This window comes from Diadema antillarum, unplaced genomic scaffold (assembly GCF_040938485.1).
Source record: "Diadema antillarum isolate AM-2024a unplaced genomic scaffold, OU_Dant_1.0 seq00000312_RagTag, whole genome shotgun sequence".
Classification (NCBI taxonomy): Eukaryota; Metazoa; Echinodermata; class Echinoidea; order Diadematoida; family Diadematidae; genus Diadema; species Diadema antillarum.
In genome coordinates this window covers 192380-213045 of record NW_027271332.1, presented here as the reverse complement: position 1 = coordinate 213045, position 20666 = coordinate 192380, and the positions used below count along the sequence as shown (strand labels likewise).

The window sequence follows — 20666 nt, the reverse complement described above, 5'->3', positions numbered from 1 at the left end:
TTTTCCAGTTGGAACCATAATCTGGCCCTATTTTTAATAAAAATGCCATTCTCTTTCTCTACAAATGTTTCCTACCAAGAGTGGTTTAATACAATTAGAACCTGCTGTACATGGGAAAATGAATCCACAGGACGGTTTCTAATGTGGCAATACACATGATGAGTAATTCAGGCCCACTACAACAATTCAAAGTAGTTCAGTTGAAAATAGGATCAGATGAGATAAGAAATGCAATTCTAAGCAATAGTATACAAAGAAAATAGCAAAAACAAAACAAAAAGTTTTTAACCAATAAATACTAAGTTCATACACTAACTTAGAACTTATCACAGGAGAGCAAAGACTTGAACTTTGACTTTGAAGAATTTCTCCTAATTTGACCATATTTCAAAGAAAGTTGAGTTGAAGGTCAATGAACTGTTTGTTTGTTTGTTTTTTCATACAAAAGAATTTGAGACAAGACAAGACTGCTATGATGCACTGTTTGAGTTGAGTGGCAGGAGTTGCCACAACTATTGCTGCAAGACTGTAACTCACTCAGCCTTGTCAAAGTATTTGCCCGTGTAGGCCATTCCAGCAGCAACGCTGAGCCCCTGACCGAGTGATCCCGTGGCAACATCCACAAAGCTCAGTCTCTGCACGGTGAAAAAAAAAATTAAACATAATTTTTATTTTTCTGAAGAAAATTCATCAGAGAGATGATGTACTGAACAGCAGGGAGTGTACATAGACGAGAAAATTGCATCTTGTGCTTTTATATTCTATCTATTTGCACTGAAGGTGGATGAATCCTACACCTTCGCTTCCTTGCAATGACAACCTACATATTTCATGCACAGTAAAAATTGATATTTTTGCGTGAGCAACTTTTCGCGCTTAGCTGGGTAAGATGAGTTTCGCAAGATTTTAATTCCACAGAAATTGAGACATCAACTACCGGAACATATGGCAAGTAAAAATTTTTGTATGCTTTTATTTTTCTGGTTGCACGAAATGCGCTCAAATTTTAACACTGTGAAATTACATCATGCTTCTCACTATCATAGGATACAAAAGACCACACAAATCTAAAGAGTTGGCACATGCAAAATCACCTTGTTGTATGAGGGTTTTGTTATATCTGATCTCTTCATGACAAGGTTCCACTGTATCATTAGCAAGGTAGCCCACTAACACCATTATTCTGCTATACACGCTGTACTCTTGTCTGTAACATAACAAGGCGACATGGATGTCTTCCCTCCCCAAATTCCCCAAGCCCGTGTTTGAGTGCTCAAAAGTGAACCGAGCAGCACATTACCATACCATGCCTTGCCTTGCCAGATTGGGAGCATTAGAGTATTCTGTGGAGATAGCTTCCCTCATGAGTTAATACTTTTTGACTTGACACAGAAGAGCCACAAGTTTTGAAGCAGCGGGGTATGATTTAGGGGGGTATCTCACCGGGCTTGAAACTAGTTCGCGACTAGTTTGCGACTCTAGATTTTGCTAGTTGCAGAGACGTCTCCACGACGTCTCCGAGACGTCTCCACGACGTCTCCGAGACGTCTCCTGAAAATTACAGAGTCTCCGATTAGTCGCCAGTTAGTTGCAAGAAATTTGAACATGCCTCCATCAGTTGCGGAGACATCGCGGAGACTAATCATATCCGCGATTGCTGAGACGTCTCTGCGACGTCTCCACGATGTCTCAGAGACGTCTCAGAGACGTCGCCGAGACCTGCTGGAGACCAGAAAAACTGGTGAGAGGTCGCGGAGACGTCTCCGCAACGTCTCCGTGACTCTATTTGATGCTGTTTGACCTACTTAAAAACCATGTGACCTATCTGCGTGCTGACATCCTGCCTAGATCAAGTCAGGTGATCCTGCAACGGCTCCCTCATATTTGAAATTTTTTGGTATCCGCCATAACTCGTCTCAGAGACGTCTCCTTGGTGAGACCGCAAGACATTTTTATGTTGGAGACGTCTCCGCGACTGCTGCAACTGATAAGTTGGAGATGTCGTGGAGACGTCTCCGTTGGTGAGATATTAGCTTTACACTTCGACGTAGTGTCTGTTATACGCACATTCTTCTTGTGTCGACAGATGGTATACATTTTTGGACCACTTTGCATTCAAGCATTCGTCTGGCAAGGTACAATACGGTACAGTACTATATGCTTTTGGAGCACATAGGAAAATGGTCCACTTTTGTCCTGGAATGGTATGGTATGGTACGGTACGGTATGCTTTTGGAGAGTGTTCAAACACACCCTGAGACTGCAGTATACTCACAGGGGTTGGGTGTCCCTCCAGCAAGCTGTCAATCTTGCGGAGATTCTTGAGATCCTCCACTTCAATCAGACCAGCCTCCGCCCAGGCAGCATACAGGATTGGTGCTGCATGACCCTAGAGATCAAGATAATCAGAGAAAAGACACGAGGAAGAAAAATAAGAACAGATGCAATGTAATACATTGATCTCAAACAATTTTGTCTTCCCTCTCGTGTCTACCATTTCACATTCTCCCACCCCCCCCCCCCCCCACATACACACACCCAGGACATTTTTGTTTTCTCTTCTGCACACTACACTTACTACATTTTCATGTTTCTCCGGATTGCGTCTGTCTTTTCAAATTTCATAGTGTGCACATTTTCTGTGGAGTGCGCCATAAGACTTCTCACTCATGAGAGATGGGAATGAATGAGCATAAACAGCTGGGATCACATTCCTTTCTGTTAGCAACCATTATCGAGGATTCCACAACTGTATTCAATGCATCTGTAAACCACACGATCTTTGAGTATCCGGAGTCAAGACATATTCTGGCTGTTGAATAGTACAATCATGTTTGTTGTCTTCACTGAGACTCCAGCTACCCTACTTGACTCTTTCAGGATGGGTAGGTTTCACTTTTATTATTCTCTTCCTCTCTCTTCTTGAATTGCCAGTGGGGTGATAAAAAAACGTTTGGAAATATGCCTTGGGGGTACGAGCTTTTGTATATTCCCCGTCGCCATTTGCGTACTCCGTAATTACTGTTCACAGTCACTACCAGTAGAAGCTTCTGATGAAGCCAGGTGCATGAGGGGGTAAGTGCTAGGGGGATTGCAGAGCACGATTTATTGGACATCTGGCACAGTCTGACATCAGCTTCAGACGTTGTTTAAATAATGGACGAGACTCATCCAAACACCTCCTTCCCTCACACCATACCATACCACATGCAGCTCAGGTACATCACAGCCATGCATCTCTTATTTCTGCCCACATATTTTTTTTTTTCTGAATACAGAACAAAATGATTCACAAATCTCTTCACATATTCACAGCCCATCACAATATCAATCTCTGCTCCTTTTATCACATACTTTAAATGTGTTGTTTAGTTTTGTCATCATTTTTTTTTCCTCTTTGGAAAGATAGTGGAAACTGTTTAAGAGTTTTGCTTCCCTTCAAATGCATGAGGACAATGTCTTTCATGTTTTGGCATTCTCCAAGTTGCTAGTACAGAGTAGATAACAGTACCAAGGAACCTAATCCCCTTTCCTACTTAACCATACTGATGCTAGACCCAAGAGAGGAGAAAACACTCTCACAGTCACGCTGCGACCTTATTAAAGGAGACCTCCGGATGATTTTCAGATTTTTACATTTGAACAACTATAAATTAGATATACTGAGGACAGAGTTTCAGAATTTATGATGATTGGGATGAAGAATAAGAATATTTCAATAGTTTAGAACAAATTGCAATCAACAAGGATGATGACATGGCAGAGTCACCATAAGATGCATGAGTTGGGGCTCAAGGAAGCAGAACAAAAGAAGGCATGCATATATTATACATAGGTGAACTCACAGGCAAGCTGTATTGTAATGGAATTACCCTGCTACATTTCTGAAATAGGTGAACCTCCTATGTCATTATGCTTGTTCAGTGTAATTTGTCTTAGATTTTTCAAAGTATTGTTTCTCTGCTCAAGAACCACAATAAATTCCACAAATCCATACACGGAGTTGTCGATTTAAACGTACTACATGATGGGAAATTATGAAAATCGCCTGGAATGTCCCTTTAAAGGTAGGGGATACCTTTTACAGACCTCCCAAAATGCAGCAAAACATTAGATATGAACCTCAGGGGACTTGTTTAGGCCACTGCTTAGAAATTTGGAAGTCAACAGTTATCTACAATTTGAATAATGCCCAAAACTCAACTACTTAGTAGTTCTGTGTGTCAGCCACATTTAAGCCTTTCTGTTGCATTCTTCTGTATTTGTGATCTATAAACACAAATCTAAAAGTACAAGAGCTGATGTAATAACATATAGAGTGTGTGGTAAGAATGTATATAGAAATGTTTGTAAGTGTTGATGAACTTTCTTCACAAAATATACATGATGGACACACATGCAGTACATGGGTCTGCAAAGGTAGCCTAGTAATGTACTGGAATTTACGGTGAGCCCCGAAAACAATTCAATTCAAAATCTAACCGTCAAAAAAATGTACTCAATGTTACCTTCCACTTTCAATACTTTATGGGAGTTTCTAAAATGATATTCTCTTCAACATACCACTGTATTTATGCAACTCTTCATTTAAGGCGTGCAAATGGGATTCCTTACCTTTAAAGGACAAGATCACCTTCATACTTTTGTAGACATGTGGATTGAGTGAAGGCAACAATGTTAATAGAACACTTCAGTGAAAGTTTGGGGAAAATCCGACAATCCGTTCAAAAGTTATGAAATTTTAAAATATTTGTGCAATCACTGCTGGAGGAGAAGACTAATACAGTGTATGATGTCACATGCGTACAACGATATAAGGAAAATAAAAAGGGAATTTCACAAAACGTGACTTTTTGAATAAAGTGCACATTTCCTCGACTTGTTACTGACTTATGTTAGGGGTAATATTATTTCCCCTGACTTCTGAAAGAGAGAAGTCGAGTGCTCTTTTATTATGTGAGAAAAGTGAGAATATCTTGAATTTTCTTTATACTTTCTTTATAGAGTTGTACTCACATGACATCACAAGCTATTGTAGTCTTCTCATCCAGCCGTGACTGAACAGAAACATCAAAAATTCATAACTTTTGATCGGATTGTCCGATTTTCCTCAAAGTCTCATTGATGTGTTCCACTAATATTGCTGCTTTCACTCAACCAACATGTCTATGAAGGTGAACTTGTCCTTTAACTGAAACAATGTCCTCCATTTCCCTAGTTTTTAGCAACACAGTATACACTTTTCAGTAGACAAACAGAAAGTCCCACACACACAATGATTCGACAAAACTTTTCATGTCTTCTCGTTTGTCCTTACCTTTGACATGATGAAGCGGTCGCTGCCGGGGTCGCGGGGCTTGCCGATGGAGTACCTCATGGTGTTGAAGAAGAGGACCGACATGATCTCTGCCGCCGAGCAACATGATGTTGGATGTCTAATGGGATGAAAGAAAACATCAGAAAGGAATGGTGACACCAGGCTCTCATGGACACTGGAACAGACCTGTCAAGCCTGCCTAGAGCTGCCTCATGAGGCACATTACAGTATAAAGCACACTGCAGGAATTGTAGGCAGGTGGTTACTCTAGACAGGTTGGCAGCCAATTAGATTGTATTGTGTATCATCTGGAATGTATGTCATCCGCATTTCTCTCGTACTCTTGATTGTGTCTCAGCTACTCATACACACACACACACACACACACACACGTACACATCACAGAATCCCTCCGAAGAGGCGAAGTATAAAGCAAAGCATAAAAATCGCTTTAAAGTGAACCCCCCACTAAAAAAACAAACAAAACAAAACAAAAAACAAACAAGCAAACAAAAACTCACACAAAAGAAAAGAAAATGTTTGCTACTGTACTTCACTGCATTAAACAAACACATCCGGGTACCCCTGAATGATGTGACAAAAAACAGGAAAACCAGTTAAACACCAAAAAAACACATTTCCTGAATAGCTGCACCAATGCACAAGGTCCCTATCCCCAAATGGCAGACACAACACAAGGAAGTATTGGGGAAAAATCCATCCAAACTGTGAGCATTTACAACACAATGCATGCCATACCAGTACTCACAAAAATGCATGCTCCCCCCCCCCCTTCCTGCTGCTACCCCATGCCTTTCAATGGGTATTTACAATGTAGAAGACATATATTTTCAAATGTACGAGTGACTCAGCTATAAATATTGCCTACTCATTGCAATTTTACAATGCCTTATTTTTTGTTGTTTACAATATCTGTGTTGAGCTGATATGGTAGGGTGGGGTCTGGAGATTCAACAGTGTACACTACAAGTGACGTTCTTCCCAATTACGAGGAAACTTCATCAAAATAGCTTTAGCAACATGCTCCAGCTTACAAAAGCAATGCTTCATCATCGTCCCCCATATTTTTTTTCCACACATAATTTCATCTAAATCATTATATCATGCGGGCGTCTTCCTTTTTTCTTGCAAGATTGTAAAATTTCAATTTTAGAGAGGCTGCTTCCTTCCTCTGCAATGCAGTCCCTGGTTTGTTTTTTCTTACATGTGCTACATGATGTACTCATTGAAAGGTACAGTATGTGGTTTGTGTTTTCATGCTGCACATACAGACAGCTAAAGTCTACTTGTAAGGTTGCTACTTGAACAGATATGCATTGCAAAAAAGAAACCATAAATGCCTACCATTCCTGAAAACAATGAGAATGGGATTTTGTAGGAGCTGTACTTTTTTCTCCTCATCAACAGCCACTCTTTTTCACTGACATAAAATCCATGTTACTTCCTGGTTACTTATTGTTTTCTTCAATGTTATCTCACAGAAATACAAAGCAACCTCAATATGCACACACACACACACACACACACACACACACAAACACACACACACACACACAAGTACATGTACAACTGTGGAGTGTTAGCCTTGCATAGCTTCCTGTGAAAGCAATTTTCCCACAATTCTGCAGAATTTATAAACATCGTGCAACTATTCTAAATTCCCCTTAATATAAAGGCAGTGGACTGTAACTTAGGACAATTTTCTGAATGGGATTGCTCAACCAACACTAGGTACCGAATTTTGGAAGTTGCAGAGTGTATTGTGAATTTACAAAAGAGGTGCTATAGAAAAATATGCCATCCCAATGACAAACGATAGAGGAAGACTGCACTTGTACAGTTGTTTGTTGCTTCTCCCATACAGTGTGCAATGTAGATACTTTGGTATCTATAGTACAGTGAACAAACACTGATTGACCCTTACAGCTTTAAAAAAAAAGTTCACAAAGTATGGGGCAAAAAAAGTAGGAATAGAGGTTTACGGTATGATGATCAGTTGCACTGGTACAGCTACAAATACAGTGAGTTACAGTGTCCACATATTTGAGATATGAACATACATGTTTACATGCATTGTTATACACCGTAAACTCCTATCCATACTTGTTTTGCATCATACAACTGTAGATACACAAACACATTCACACTGTAGACAAACACACAAATACTCGTTGCTAAAGCACAAGAAAAGCAGTTCCAAGCAGCTGGTGAAATAAGGCAAACTTGTACTTGTTTGTACATTATGTAATTACAGTTTCCATCATAAATACACACACAGATAACTGAAATTTTGAGCTGCATTGCTATATATCTGGGTCTGCCTTTTAGTTCACAAGCAAATTTAATACTTTCTATTCCTTGAAGGAGCTGTCATCAACAAGTACTGCTGCTGATGAAAAAGTTTCCTCAAACTCTGTAAAAAAAAAAGAATCTTCAAAATTTTGAGAATAATATCCATGGATATTAGCTAGTACATGTATTACCCGCAGAAGGTTACTGAATTCCCGAGCTTCTGAAGAATACAGTATATCTCGGCACTTTGAAAGCAAATTTGCATGCATGAATTATTGCTATGTCAGGTTGGTTGTTTGCACACTCTTTGGTTGTCAGGAACACACGATGCAAGATCCCAAACCCTTAACTTTTGCAATGCGTTGCAAAAACCATCAATTCTTGCATGTGGACACTTCTATTGTGACCCACAATCACTATGCCATGTTAATAATTAGTCCATCTTGAAATCCTTTTTTAAACCATGGTGTTAATTTGCCTTGCGTAGTATGTGTGAGTGGCAGGCACAAAATCGAAAGGTTTTTTTCAAATTTTGTGTGTGTGTGCAATTTCATGATGCAACTCGCCACTCTAAAGTGCGAACACTTGCATGCCATGGTCATGCTCTGAACAATTATTAGGCTTGTGCAGTTTGGTGATGCAAGTGTTTTTGCTTGCTGCCGAACAAAGTTTGTCTGTTTGTTTGTGGGTTTTTTTTTTAATTTGTGTGAACAGTGGTGAATAAAATTGTTCTGCAAGCATGTATTTAATGCAATGAAAGAACCGATAACTCTTGCACAGCTACAGCTGTATACAATTGTATGTACAGTACAATGTAACTGTATGCATACACTAGTCATATGTCAGTAAAATCAGTCAGAAAATTCAGTCAGAGTACATTTGAGTACAAAGTGGCCCAACAACGCCTGAAGGTCAGCATGCCTGAAAATCAGAACACGCATGCCAGTTACATCACTTATTGGAGAAACGCACTGAAATTTTACTGTTATTTCCTGTTCTACGGCACAGCTCACACACCTCAATGGCTCTAGACCATGCACAATTTCCTTCTCCAGGAATGCACCGACCAGCACAATTCATCCTAATGAAAGGAAACTGTGCACGGAATGTCGCGCAGCCTGGGTACCAGTACACTGCACCTGAGAGTCGCCAGGGTATTCCTAAAATATGCAAGTGCTGATTTGCCCAATTAGCAGACACCGCATGCCTTTGAGCATGTGCTACAAACTGAAAATATGATTTAAAACCTAGGTGATATAATTGCTGACTGAGTCAGGAATTACAAAAGTATGTTTTTCCTCATTGTCCCAATATGGCTTTGGAAATTTAAAACAAACAAACAAACAAACAAAATCCTATTGTGAGAGGGACTGGCTAAATTTGTCTCTATAAATGGCTAGTTTTACAATAATGTATTGTCTGTGTAACTGCTCTCTGGGCTTGATAAGCAAGTCCAAAACAATCTAAAAAATATGCTTGAAAACATACATGACAAACAAGGATATGGTTGTGTGAGACACATGCTATCATTTTTAGAAATGCAGAAATCTTGTGTTGGTATCTTAAAATTTAGATGTGGATTGTAAAATTTCTTGTCAAGACTACACTTGCGCAATCTGCACCCAGCATAAAATACTTCTCTTTCAAAATGACTGCTAAAGCAGGTCATTTGACTATAGATCAAATCCATTCATTAATGCATTTTCTCTCTAAGACCAAGAATGAGCTTGCAACTGATTGACAAATTGCCCTACATTGACGTAAATACGCACTGAATTGACCAGTGTTTTTAATAGCTGTAGATATGATACATGTAATTGAGCTTTTACGATCACCTGCTAAAATAGAATACTTTTCAGGGTTTAAAATGGAGTCTGCCTGCAGTTACATGTATTACACTGCAAGGCATCATTATAGAGTATCATATCTCACATATACTTGTAAAACAAGTTAAGAAAGAATTAAGATCATGAAAATAATCATGAAAATCAAGAATGAAAATCATGAAAAAGACTAACAAAACTAGAAGAAATGAACATTGTCCCAGTGCTTCAATTGAAAAAAATAAAAGCTTCATAACTGAGTGAAATGCCAAGTCATTGCCATAACTATGATAGCACGGTCCTCAAAACCACTTCACACATGAAATGTTGACACTGCATTGAAAATCATGTGGAATTTTAATAATCAAATATCTCAGCTTAATACAAATCAAGGCAAGGGACTATAATCTTTGCCAAGTCATGTGTAAACATATTGTTGGTCCACACAGGAAAAACCACAAATACGCAAGTCACTGTGGAAAGCAGTGCATTCTTTACATGGCGTCTACTTTACTGTACAGCCTGGGTCATATGCTGGTATCACTTTTACATGAATTACAGAAATTGAATTCATAAGGGTTATGGTTTTTCATGTGATACAGACTCTCGCAGGGAACCATTTTCCAGGTATTGTATAGCAATTCACTATGCATTTTGAGTATGACTGCTAAAAGTTTCATTTGTGTAGCAATTCTATCACAAAGAAATGTGTGTACAATTGCGTGTAAAATCACTTTGTTCAAAATATTATGTCTATCGATAGTTCGCTATTCAATTTTGAGAAGGGAAATTATCCCCTCTCTCACATTGGAAATACACAGAAGCACTAGTGACACGTGTGCTGGTACAAATTTGTATGTCTGTGGGTAACATGAAGCTCCTTGGTAACATACAGGACTGTACGCAATATGAATCTTGTACAACTTTGTATTCAATCTTTCCCTCACAGAATCAATTGTAAAGTGCAAATCACCACATATTCCCTCTTCCATTTGAAAGTACACTTGGGAATCTGGTAAAATGCAAACTTGTGTATTCAAGTGCTATGTCAAGTAGCATTTTGGCGAGAATGGCTCTTTATATGAAAAAAAAAAAATGTGCATTGCATTCAATGAAGCATTTGATATTTCACATGTTTACCGATTAGGCCTATGATATATATTGTAATATTATAATAGTTATAAAGGGTATCACATGGAAATTAGTAATTAACGAGAGTAACGCATTTATGCCTTGTACAATGCATATTGTGAAAGTTATTATAACAGAAAATAATTTGCCACAAGAAGGGTAAACACGGTAATTTGCATAAAAAGTGTGTGGGTTTTTTCTCTGCTCACCCCGACTTTGCTGCAGAAGTAGAAACAATGCTGTGAACTCTGAGTTTATTGGCAATGTCCTTCAGAGCCTGCTTCCTCTTATCATTTAGTGCTGCCGCCATGTTTATGATTGTTGTTTCCCTTTAACGTCAATGAAATCCAATTTAGTCACCAAACAGCTACCATGTGATCGAGTGGCAGCAACGAGGTACTCTTGAGCTCCCGATCGTACCAGCAGACAAACGTCAAAGATATGCTGGTTACAGTACCTCCGTACCAAGAGTCCACAGGTCCGAAATCAGGAACTAGACTTGATAGAAAGATCCGGGCCTAACAGTACAGAGCACAGGAGCTTAATACGCTAACGAGTGTCTGGCTACCAATCGTCTGACTACCAGTGAGACCTGGAAACTTCTGCCACACCTCTCTCGGACCGGCGACTTGGACTGAAATGACACAGATTGCCTGCATGCACCGGTGAACCTGCCACAAAGCAGCCCAGGCTTTATCCTGTCATTCTCCATTATGTAAACTCAGGATTGTGCATTCATATGGGGATTGGATGGTTGGCTCGCACAAGTGTTCCTCAGAATTTGCGACTGGCTTCATTTACATTTTGTGCTACACCTGTCAGGCCAGGCAGGAAAGGGTCTTGCTAAAAGTACTGTAATTCAAAGGTACAATCCTTGTAGGCCAACTGAATTGTGCAAAAGCAATGTTTTCTTCCATTTTTTTAAACTCTAAAATGTATAAAAGTTAATTGCACATGACAAAGATCATTATTGTAATGTGAAAGAACACTACTGAAGACAAGAACCAAGTCACAAAAAAACTTAAGGGTGGCCCAGGACCACCAAAATATATGGGTAGGAGGTCGGCGCACCACTCTTTAAGAAAAGATGTGTTTTAGGGGCTCAATTGGAACACCAAAATTTATAGTCGAGCCACCAAAAGAAAAAGATAGTGTCAAGCCTTGGAATTGCAAGGCACCTGCTCAAGAGCTAATTGGGGCTAGTGGCAAAATATTTTTGAAATGTCCTGCCTTGTAACTCTCCCTGGTATGGATTCTAGCTGTGAGGAATATCCTTTGAGATCAAAAGTATGTTTGTTGACAATAAAATTACATTTTACATGATGGAGAGAAGGAAGTCAACACCATTGTAATTATAATATACTGTGTTATTAAGTTATTAAAAGATTTTCAGCTATTTGAAATACAACATAAATGAAGAAAAAAATCTAAGGACACAAATAGTGTAACCATAGGACACATGCTCCAACTCAACTTCACTAACTTCACAATAGATGTTGCTTTAATAGTTCCAGCTTTTTTGTGGTGATCACGAATATGCAGCATCCAGTTGTAACTTGTTTCATAATTTCTTGGTCTTAGAAGTCTGAAATTTGAAGGTTAAAAACTGGAACCAATTCTTTAACTTTGATGATGATTGATGTTATGTACATCTATATGTCTGCATGTGACCAGCTCTGAAAGTTTTAAGGTCGGCAATGTTTCACACTGCCATGTCACAGGAGATAAAAAAATAAAAAAATAAACAAAACCTCAATAAAACTGTTTCAAAATACAACATCATTAAAATTAATCATAATGCATTCAAGTAAAGGGGCAATGTAGTGGTCCTTTCTTCTGTCTTTGCTTACTTTTTTTCCTCTCCTCTCTCTGACATTTACAACCCTACACTACCCATGACGTGTATACAGTCATTGTAGTCACAAGAATTTGGTACCAACTACCATGCAATGTCTAACAAATCTGAAGGATGAACCCTTTCCAGAAAGCATGATGGTTCGATAAGAGCTATTAAGCCATTCAAAGTGATTAGCTCGCAGCCTAATTCAGAGTTACTAACAAACACACATACAAGAGTTCTTTTTCTGCAGATTCTCAATTCACATAATCACAGTGCACTCCAAGTTAAAAAGCTTGGCCAAAAGAACTCTCATGGAAATCAAAGCTGTTGACCACTGTCTACTTTTATCCCTCTGTTGTTATCTTTCAAACTGAGGAATAATTATAAGCATTTTCTTCCAGACAAACATGCTGCCACTCCTGCACATCACAGCTTGGTCCTCAAACAACCAAGCTGAAAATCAATGGCAGTTTTCTGCACCTGCATAGATTCCCCGAGGAAAACCGAGGAAAAAACTCTCATTAAAATAAATATAGACATGCTTTGTTAACAGTGTAACTTTTTTTTTAAAACTCTAAAATATATGGAGAATTCATATCCTAAAATGACTTTCAAAAATTCCAACTTCCAACGGAAACCATCAGACACAGTCGCATTTACAAAATGTATTTAATCCAGAATGTTATCTTCACTGTACAAACCTACATTACACAGTATGTACATGTATGCTACAGCATCATCAATGGGTTTTCTAGCAGTCTGTGTTCACAGTACATTGTATATCTATCTTTATTTGTGAAAATAAAGTTAATCTCACAGGTGTCAAAGATTTTTGTCATTTGCAAGAGCATCACTGCTACCTCACTATACATAGTCCAGACTCAATGTTTTAACTTCAGTCTATCAGCTAGTGTGTTTGTTCAGACCCAAATACACTATCATCTTGCATAGCAACAAGTATATTATATACATTGTGTATCTCTCAGGTATCAAAATTGAAGTATACTTAATGCAAATAAAATTTCTATGTGAATGAAATTATGCAGTTAATCATGCTCAACCCCCCCCCCCCCCCCCATCTGTGTTCAGAATAATAGTTCTATTAAAAGCAAGCTACAAATTTATAAATCTAACATGTACCTTATACGCACTGAACAGTGTGACTAGAAATATCAAATCACAACTACATTGTAGATTATCCTATCCCCAGGTAAGTTCACACTTTGTACTGTTAGCACAACCAGTGGTCAGTTGAGGTGGTGGGGTCCTGTCTCACACTCTGACCTTGACCAAGGGTCCAAACAAAAGAGCAACCAATTGTCTATCCTGGTGAATATTTGCACAGGCCTATAGTTGGTTCTACTCCTTAAAGGGACTGTACAGTAGTGGTTGAGGTGGGGATTCATGTTTTGAACATTCCTAAGTGAGATAATGAGAAACCTCTTATGAAATATGAAAGAGCATGTGATTTTAAGAAGGATTCAACGTTTATTTGATGAAAATTGGTTTACAAATGGCTGAGATATCCCCAAAAGTGATAATAATAAAAGGCGACATGCCCCAACTTTATTAGGATCTCTTTGTTTCACCTTGTTTTTGGATATCTCAGACATTTCAAAACCGATTTTCATTAAATAAACTTTTGATACCCCTTAAAATTGTATGCTCTTTGACATCTCATAGAGTGGTTTCTGAATATCTCGCAAAACGTTAAAAGCTAAATCCTCACCCCGACCAGAACTGTACACACCCTTTAAACTTATGTGTTTGAAAGACACTAGTACTGTCATGATATTATTACCTCCACCAAGGGAGGAGGTTATGCTTTCATTACCGCTTGTTTGTTTGGCAGTGTGCAAAAAACAGTAACTCAAAAAGTTGTAAACGAATTTGGATGAAACTTGCATGAAAGGTTGTAAACTATACAAGGAACAGATGATTAAATTTTGGTTGTGATCCAGAAATTTTTATGGATTTTATGAAGGATTTTCCATTAATACACAACCATAAGGAGCATGTACATCAGACATGTACAACAGTAGTCACAAATTTTACCCATGCTCAGATTCAGAACCATGGAGCATCAACTTGGATCAAGTGTTGGGAGGAGGGGGGGGGGGGGGGGTGGGGCGATATGCTTGAAAAATTGTTTAACAATAGTTAACAAACCGTAAGGAATTTGGATTGTTTGTCATTCACTTCATAGGTTCAGTGGTCCAGGATTAATGCAGTAGATACAATTGGGAATGACATGTAGAAATTCATCCACACTACTTACACAATAAGAAGTTGATAAAAAGTTGTCACACTGGTATGAATACTGGTATTTCAGTTCTATCAACTGAAGATGTGCTCAAAACTACTTGTTGGAATGAACTTTTCAAAAATGTTCCTCAAACAACCTGCCCAAAGTAAAACAAACATTGCAAACATATAAAATTAGTGCCACAATATAAAGGGATCTTTCCACTAATTAGTGTAATTTCAAGCACAACAAAAGTTGATGAGCAAGTACAGATGTTTGTGGAGCTCACCAAGTTGGGTGTTTCTTCTGCATTCTTGTTCATTTCTTTAATCTGATGTCTTGGTCTTGTTTTATACTTTAAACCAGACTTATTGTCTTACAATCAAATCATGAATTGTACAATTGACAGTAACCCATGCAACTTGAAGTGCAAACATGTTCCTTCTGCATGCACAAGGGGAAAAAACAAAAACAAATATAAAATAGAACAATCATCGCTTAGTATGCAGGTTACATACTGTAGATTGGGGTGAACATTCATGAGAAGGCCAATCAAAGATTGCCAGCTTTGTTAAACTTGCATCAGACACATGACAGGGGCATGGGGATGATTCTTATCACCAGATGCTACATGTTGTCTGACTGCCCAGGGCAAGTGACAATCAAAGTCCAGCAAGTGTTTTGGAGTATTAAAAAAAAAAAAAATGTTTGCCTGGATTAGGCTTGCAAGCTAAAACTTTTGAAGCCATTTTTTTCACTTTACCTCTTCCAAACCTATAAAGTCAAACAAAAAAGATAATGACTGTTTACTGATGCAATGCACCTTAATTTCATTTCAGCAACTTTCCAGCACTTACAATGTACGTGAAGAAGCCCATACACTGTATGTATCATGCAACACCAACACTTGATCAAATCAAGTTCTTTATACTCCATTGTGTTTGATAGGTCCGTGAATCAACATGTGCTGTTTATTCAATGGTTGTGTCTTATCAAGTCTTCAAGTTTACAAGGGATTTTCCATTGGCAAGTGGTAAAAAGAAAAGTTATGTAGCACCCTGTTTTACTACACAGTAAATTTTTTAATCAACCAATGAGTCATGGAACTCATCCATTTCACTAACTATACACAGCCCAGTCGCTGTACATGGTACGTCGCGACAGGGCTGTACGAGCGCGACCACCAACCACTAGGAGAGCGACGTAATCGTATCACGATAGCTTCGACTTTTGATACTTACGTTCATTTTTGTCACCTCAAACTCATCGAGTATACTCTTCAATATTTACTCTACATCTGATGCTATCAGTATTCAAATGTACGTAATGAAACTTACCGAAATTGATCATCATATCCAGCATGTCCACACCATACACAATCTTTCACGCCAGGCCAAGTTTAGATATCGGGTGGTCACGTGATGTGAATGCCCTTTCAAAAGGTCGCGCTGTCGACCGTGCTGCTACACTCAAGCAGCGTACGCACGGTTACTAGTATACAGCTATAAACTGTACTGGGCTTGGCGGCGGCTGGCGTCTGGTCGGGCGAGGAGCATTGAGCTCCATACCACGGTTATTGTGTAGCAGACGCCACTTTCAACGCACACGCGCTCGCTCTGGAGCACATCCGGTCACGCATGCGCATAAGTCAAGGCGCCATTTTGAATCCTGCAACGACGAAGCCCGACGGTCAGGAATTGCGCCAGAAAGTGTCATTTTATTTGTTCCACGGACTTATCGCAAGTGGTCTCCATGGACCCAGTGTGGCGAACTATTCTTCTATAATAGAAACATGCATTTAACGTGAGTAAAGTATTCTGTTTAAAGGAGAAAAGTATACATTTTCCTACGTTTTGTAGTTGTGTTGAGGTTCCTCACTTTGAGGCTGCATGCCGCGCTCGTCAGACGCTGTTTTCGCATAGCGTAACAGCGTCTGGTCGGGCTACCATTTCACCAGCAGTCAACACACTTACACTGCATAACAGCTTTATATCATACAAGCAAACCCTCAAGAACTGAGGGCGCTATTTACTATAATGACCAGTGCAACATTACAGTCCATGAGCAGGTATGGACAACAGCCAAAATGTCATCTTTGGATCTAGACAACCCACTATGCTGCCCATCAAGGATAAACATTAAAGCAAAACAATCAACAATTTCAATAGTTGAAAAATCTACATTTTTTTTTTTTAAGAATAACACAAAGTAACATTACTGTGAGCAACAAAACATGGGACATCTTTGCTTGTGAGAGCACAGAAATACATTGTATACAGTAAACTGATGTCCATAGGTAGACAGAAAATCTGTCTGTCTGGAGGAGTCTTTATCATTTTTTGACTTTATCGGCTCTCCTCCGTAGACAGACGGAAGCAAGTCCAATACGTCACTGTGGGGGGACTCTTAACCACTGTCTCTGTAGAGCATTGGGTGAGGTACAGTACCTCACCCTTCTCAATTGTGTCTACAGGTAATTCACAGTCCTACATGTAGATTGTCTAATTTGAACTTATAGTAATATCAACATTTCATGATCATACAATGTGCTCACCAGCTGCTGGAAATATTACAGACTTGAGTGAATTTTTTATGAAAAAGGACACAGCTACCAGCTCATCGACACACTAATAGTGCATCAATACCCCAACACATGGGGATAACCAAAGACACCCAATGTAAAGCCCATGCACTGTGTGCATTTCTATACTCCTAAGTGATAACAGAGCGTGAGTAAATTGGTTTCTATGCTAGCGCATCCCTCCTGCAAATTTGAAACACGCTAAACATGCACGGTGATAACCAAAGGATGCACTTCTATGCATTTTGGTGATACAGTGGAACTGATCACTGGCGAATCTGTTTCTGTGCTGAAGTATCCTCCTACAGAAACCCAAAGGACTGCCTTCGGTCTTTGTAGAGGGGATTCTATGAAGCCAGATGCAGTCTCCGCAGAAAACATCCCCAACGACCAGATACAGACCAATCTTTCTGTCAAGTCCGGGAGGTGATGCAATCCCCACACTACAACTAGATTTCTTTGATTCGAGGCATGAACAGTAATAACTATCTAGTCAATAGAGGGCGTTAATCAAAAGCTTGTTATTGACTGGTTGACACGGCCCGAAGGGTCCGGCTAATCCAGCTTCCGACAGTGTTGCTTACTTCTGGTCTCTTACACCACCTGCAGTTCATTTCTATGCATGATTGTCAGTGTCTCACAGTTGACTCAGAGCATTCATCAAGTTTCACCAGTTGTTGTTATTTTTGTTTTTACCTCTGCCAAGGAGGTTATGCTTTTGCCAGAATTTGTTTGTCTGTCTCTCTGGGTGCAAAATAACTCAAAAAGTTGTGAACAGATTTGGATTAAACTTACAGGAAAAACTGATGACTAAAGGAACAGATGATTGAATTTTGTTAGTGATTTGGGAATTTTTATGAATATTTAAAGGATTTTTTTAATCTTTTGGCAGATAGGGTTAATGAACTTGGGAGATCAAGTTGAGGGTATTTGAGGTTTGCATACGCACAATAAAGCATGTGTTCTGCTTGGGCAAGGCGCCCCGCAGCTGGTTCTGTTTAAAAATAATAATCAGTAATTCAGTACAAAATCACCCAAAACTTTATCATGTCAAAATCATGAGCAACAAAATCACCAGTTGATGATTTATTTAACAACACAATTATATGATGGGAAGTGAAATTGTAACTTAACAGAACCATGCATGGTTCCTTTTGGTGCACCATAGCAAAAAAAACGGTCTGTATGCCCAGACTTTATAGTCACCTTGATAGCAAATCTACTCGTAGACAGAAAAATCTGTCTGTCCGGAGAAGTCTTTCAGCATTTTTATACTTTTATGGCACCAGACACAGTCTCCGCAGAACATATATATCCCCGACGATGCAAGACTGCCGCACCTAGCTGCCTGATCCGACTAAATATTTTCAGTGCTTTTTTCTGCGGCTCTCACCTCTCCGGGCACAAATCAGCCTTGTGAAGCTGAAGTCTGACATCTTTTTTACAAAAATTTGTCACGAGAAAAATAAAATCAGTACTAACCTGGTATTGTGCATACATTCCAAATTACTATTCCACACTGATAGAGTAGGCGGGTACTCTAGTTTGTCAGCAAACTAATCACTTTGTAAGTATGACGGGTTCACTTTCTTCGTCAATTTCGCCGTCCACTAACCTTTGGGCGCTTTTTCTGGAATCCCGCGACACGACGTCACATCACATTAAGCATCAAGGCCAGGCCAGCACATACAGACAGCGCACAAGCTGTGAGATTTTCGGAGCGAGCTTGCGCATGCACCGGAGGATACAGTATCCGCGTGCACAAGCTCCCTCAGAAAATCTCACAGCATGCACTTGGCTTGCACGCTGTCTGTAAGAGCTGGATGCGTGATGTGATGTGACGTCACGTCGCGGGATGATTCCAGAAAAAGCGCTCAAAGGTTATACCGGTACTAGCCGTCGGCGGAATTGACAAAGAAAGTGAACCTAGAAAACACTTACTCACTAATGCAAATGTCATCACACTTCCAGCACACCCCATTTAAGATCTAAATTTACAAATGTGTACATATCATTCAGTATTACCAGGAATGCTTTACGTGACTTTTTACAGACTTTTGACATTCTGTAATATTCCTTAATAATAATCTAGGCTCTAACGTTAGAACTTAGAAGGTTAGATCAAGCACAATGTCAATAGTAAGACTTAGTCACAGTTGATTTAAAATTTCTCGTCCATCTCAATATTCTGATCTTGATTGGTAGTTGATTCTCGAGCAAGAGAGCACGACACGAGACGGGAAAATCCGTCTGTAAGGAGGAGTTTTGCTACTTTAACATTTTCCTCCTCCTGCATGCATGTCCGGAGACAGACGGAGGAAGCCTGTCCGTGAAGCCAACATATCCCCGACAAGATAGGAGTAAAGTTACACTAATCGTTACTAATACAGCCACAGGTCTAACCGGTTACACGGACTGATTTTTCGGTCAAACACAAGACTAAGAGTCAAGACTGTCTTACTCTTACCCTGAGCCAGCAGCGCTTGTCGAAGAAATGCTGTGAATCCTCAGCTTATTGGCGATGTCTTTGAGAGCTTGAAGTTTCTTGTTATCGGGACGATGGTATGGATCTGCCATTTTCAGTTGATAATTTTAGGTGGCAACCTATTAAAAGCGGAGGTAAATTTAGTGAGAAGAGGTACAGAGGTCAGACTGCCGCTGCTGAGAGAAGCCTGGGAAGTGAAAGAACGCACAGCTAGCTACACTAGTACGACGAACGAATAGGGCACTCGATCGTGTGGATCGTCATCTCATGGCATGGCATGCTTTAATGCGCACACAGGTAAGGTTCATCGTAGATGTATTGTACATTGTACATACAGCAACAGCAGCAACCAGCAAACCATGTGGCCCATGCGTGCAGCTGGTTAGCTAGCCTTTAATCAAGATGCTATTACAGTAGTTCTCTTCTACTAACTTCCATCCATAGAGACAGTACATGTACTAGTATTTAGATTTTATAGTTCCACTCGAAAATAAAAAAGTGATATTCTTTGCAAACTCATCAGTTCGCTCTGTTTTGAACACAAGAGCCTTTTGCATTTATACCTAAGATCATATTATAGCTTACTTGGTGTCAAGGGGGAGAAAGAAGAAATCCACTACTTAGGAATCTACATCCAGAAAGATGTCCGATGGAATAAACAATCCCAACATGCCTCTTCTAGAGCAATGAATACTCTTAATTTCACAAAGAGGAATTTTCATAACTGCTCCCCCTCTGTTAAGGAGAAATTGTATACTTCCTTGGTCCGACCACATCTGGAATATGCTTCGGCATCCTGGGATCCACATACAGTAAAAAACATCCAAATTTTAGAAAAGGTGCAAAGACAGGCAGCAAGATTTGTAACCAGTTCATACGGGAGGGATGTAGTGTGACGCATCTTCTCAGTAAATTAAACTGGATCCCTCTG

The 20666-nt window shown here is 39.4% G+C and overlaps 1 protein-coding gene across 2 annotated transcripts in view; it reads right to left on the bottom strand.

Annotated features, from left to right (window-relative positions):
* LOC139730444 (transketolase-like protein 2) overlaps nt 1–19940 on the bottom strand; it is a 30111-nt gene extending 10171 nt beyond the window's left edge. Inside the window, exons 1-4 of one of the 2 annotated variants that reach the window (XM_071641283.1) lie at nt 19718–19940; nt 5318–5435; nt 2276–2389; nt 538–635 (exon numbers count right to left, since the gene is read on the bottom strand). In XM_071641283.1, the coding sequence (XP_071497384.1) occupies nt 538–635; nt 2276–2389; nt 5318–5435; nt 19718–19827 (440 nt within the window). In that variant the 5' untranslated portion in view covers nt 19828–19940. Of the gene's footprint in view, nt 1–537; nt 636–2275; nt 2390–5317; nt 5436–10793; nt 11126–19717 lie in introns of those variants that run through there. The other variant, XM_071641284.1, reaches the window with a different exon arrangement.
* Nucleotides 19941–20666: the final 726 nt, after the last annotated feature.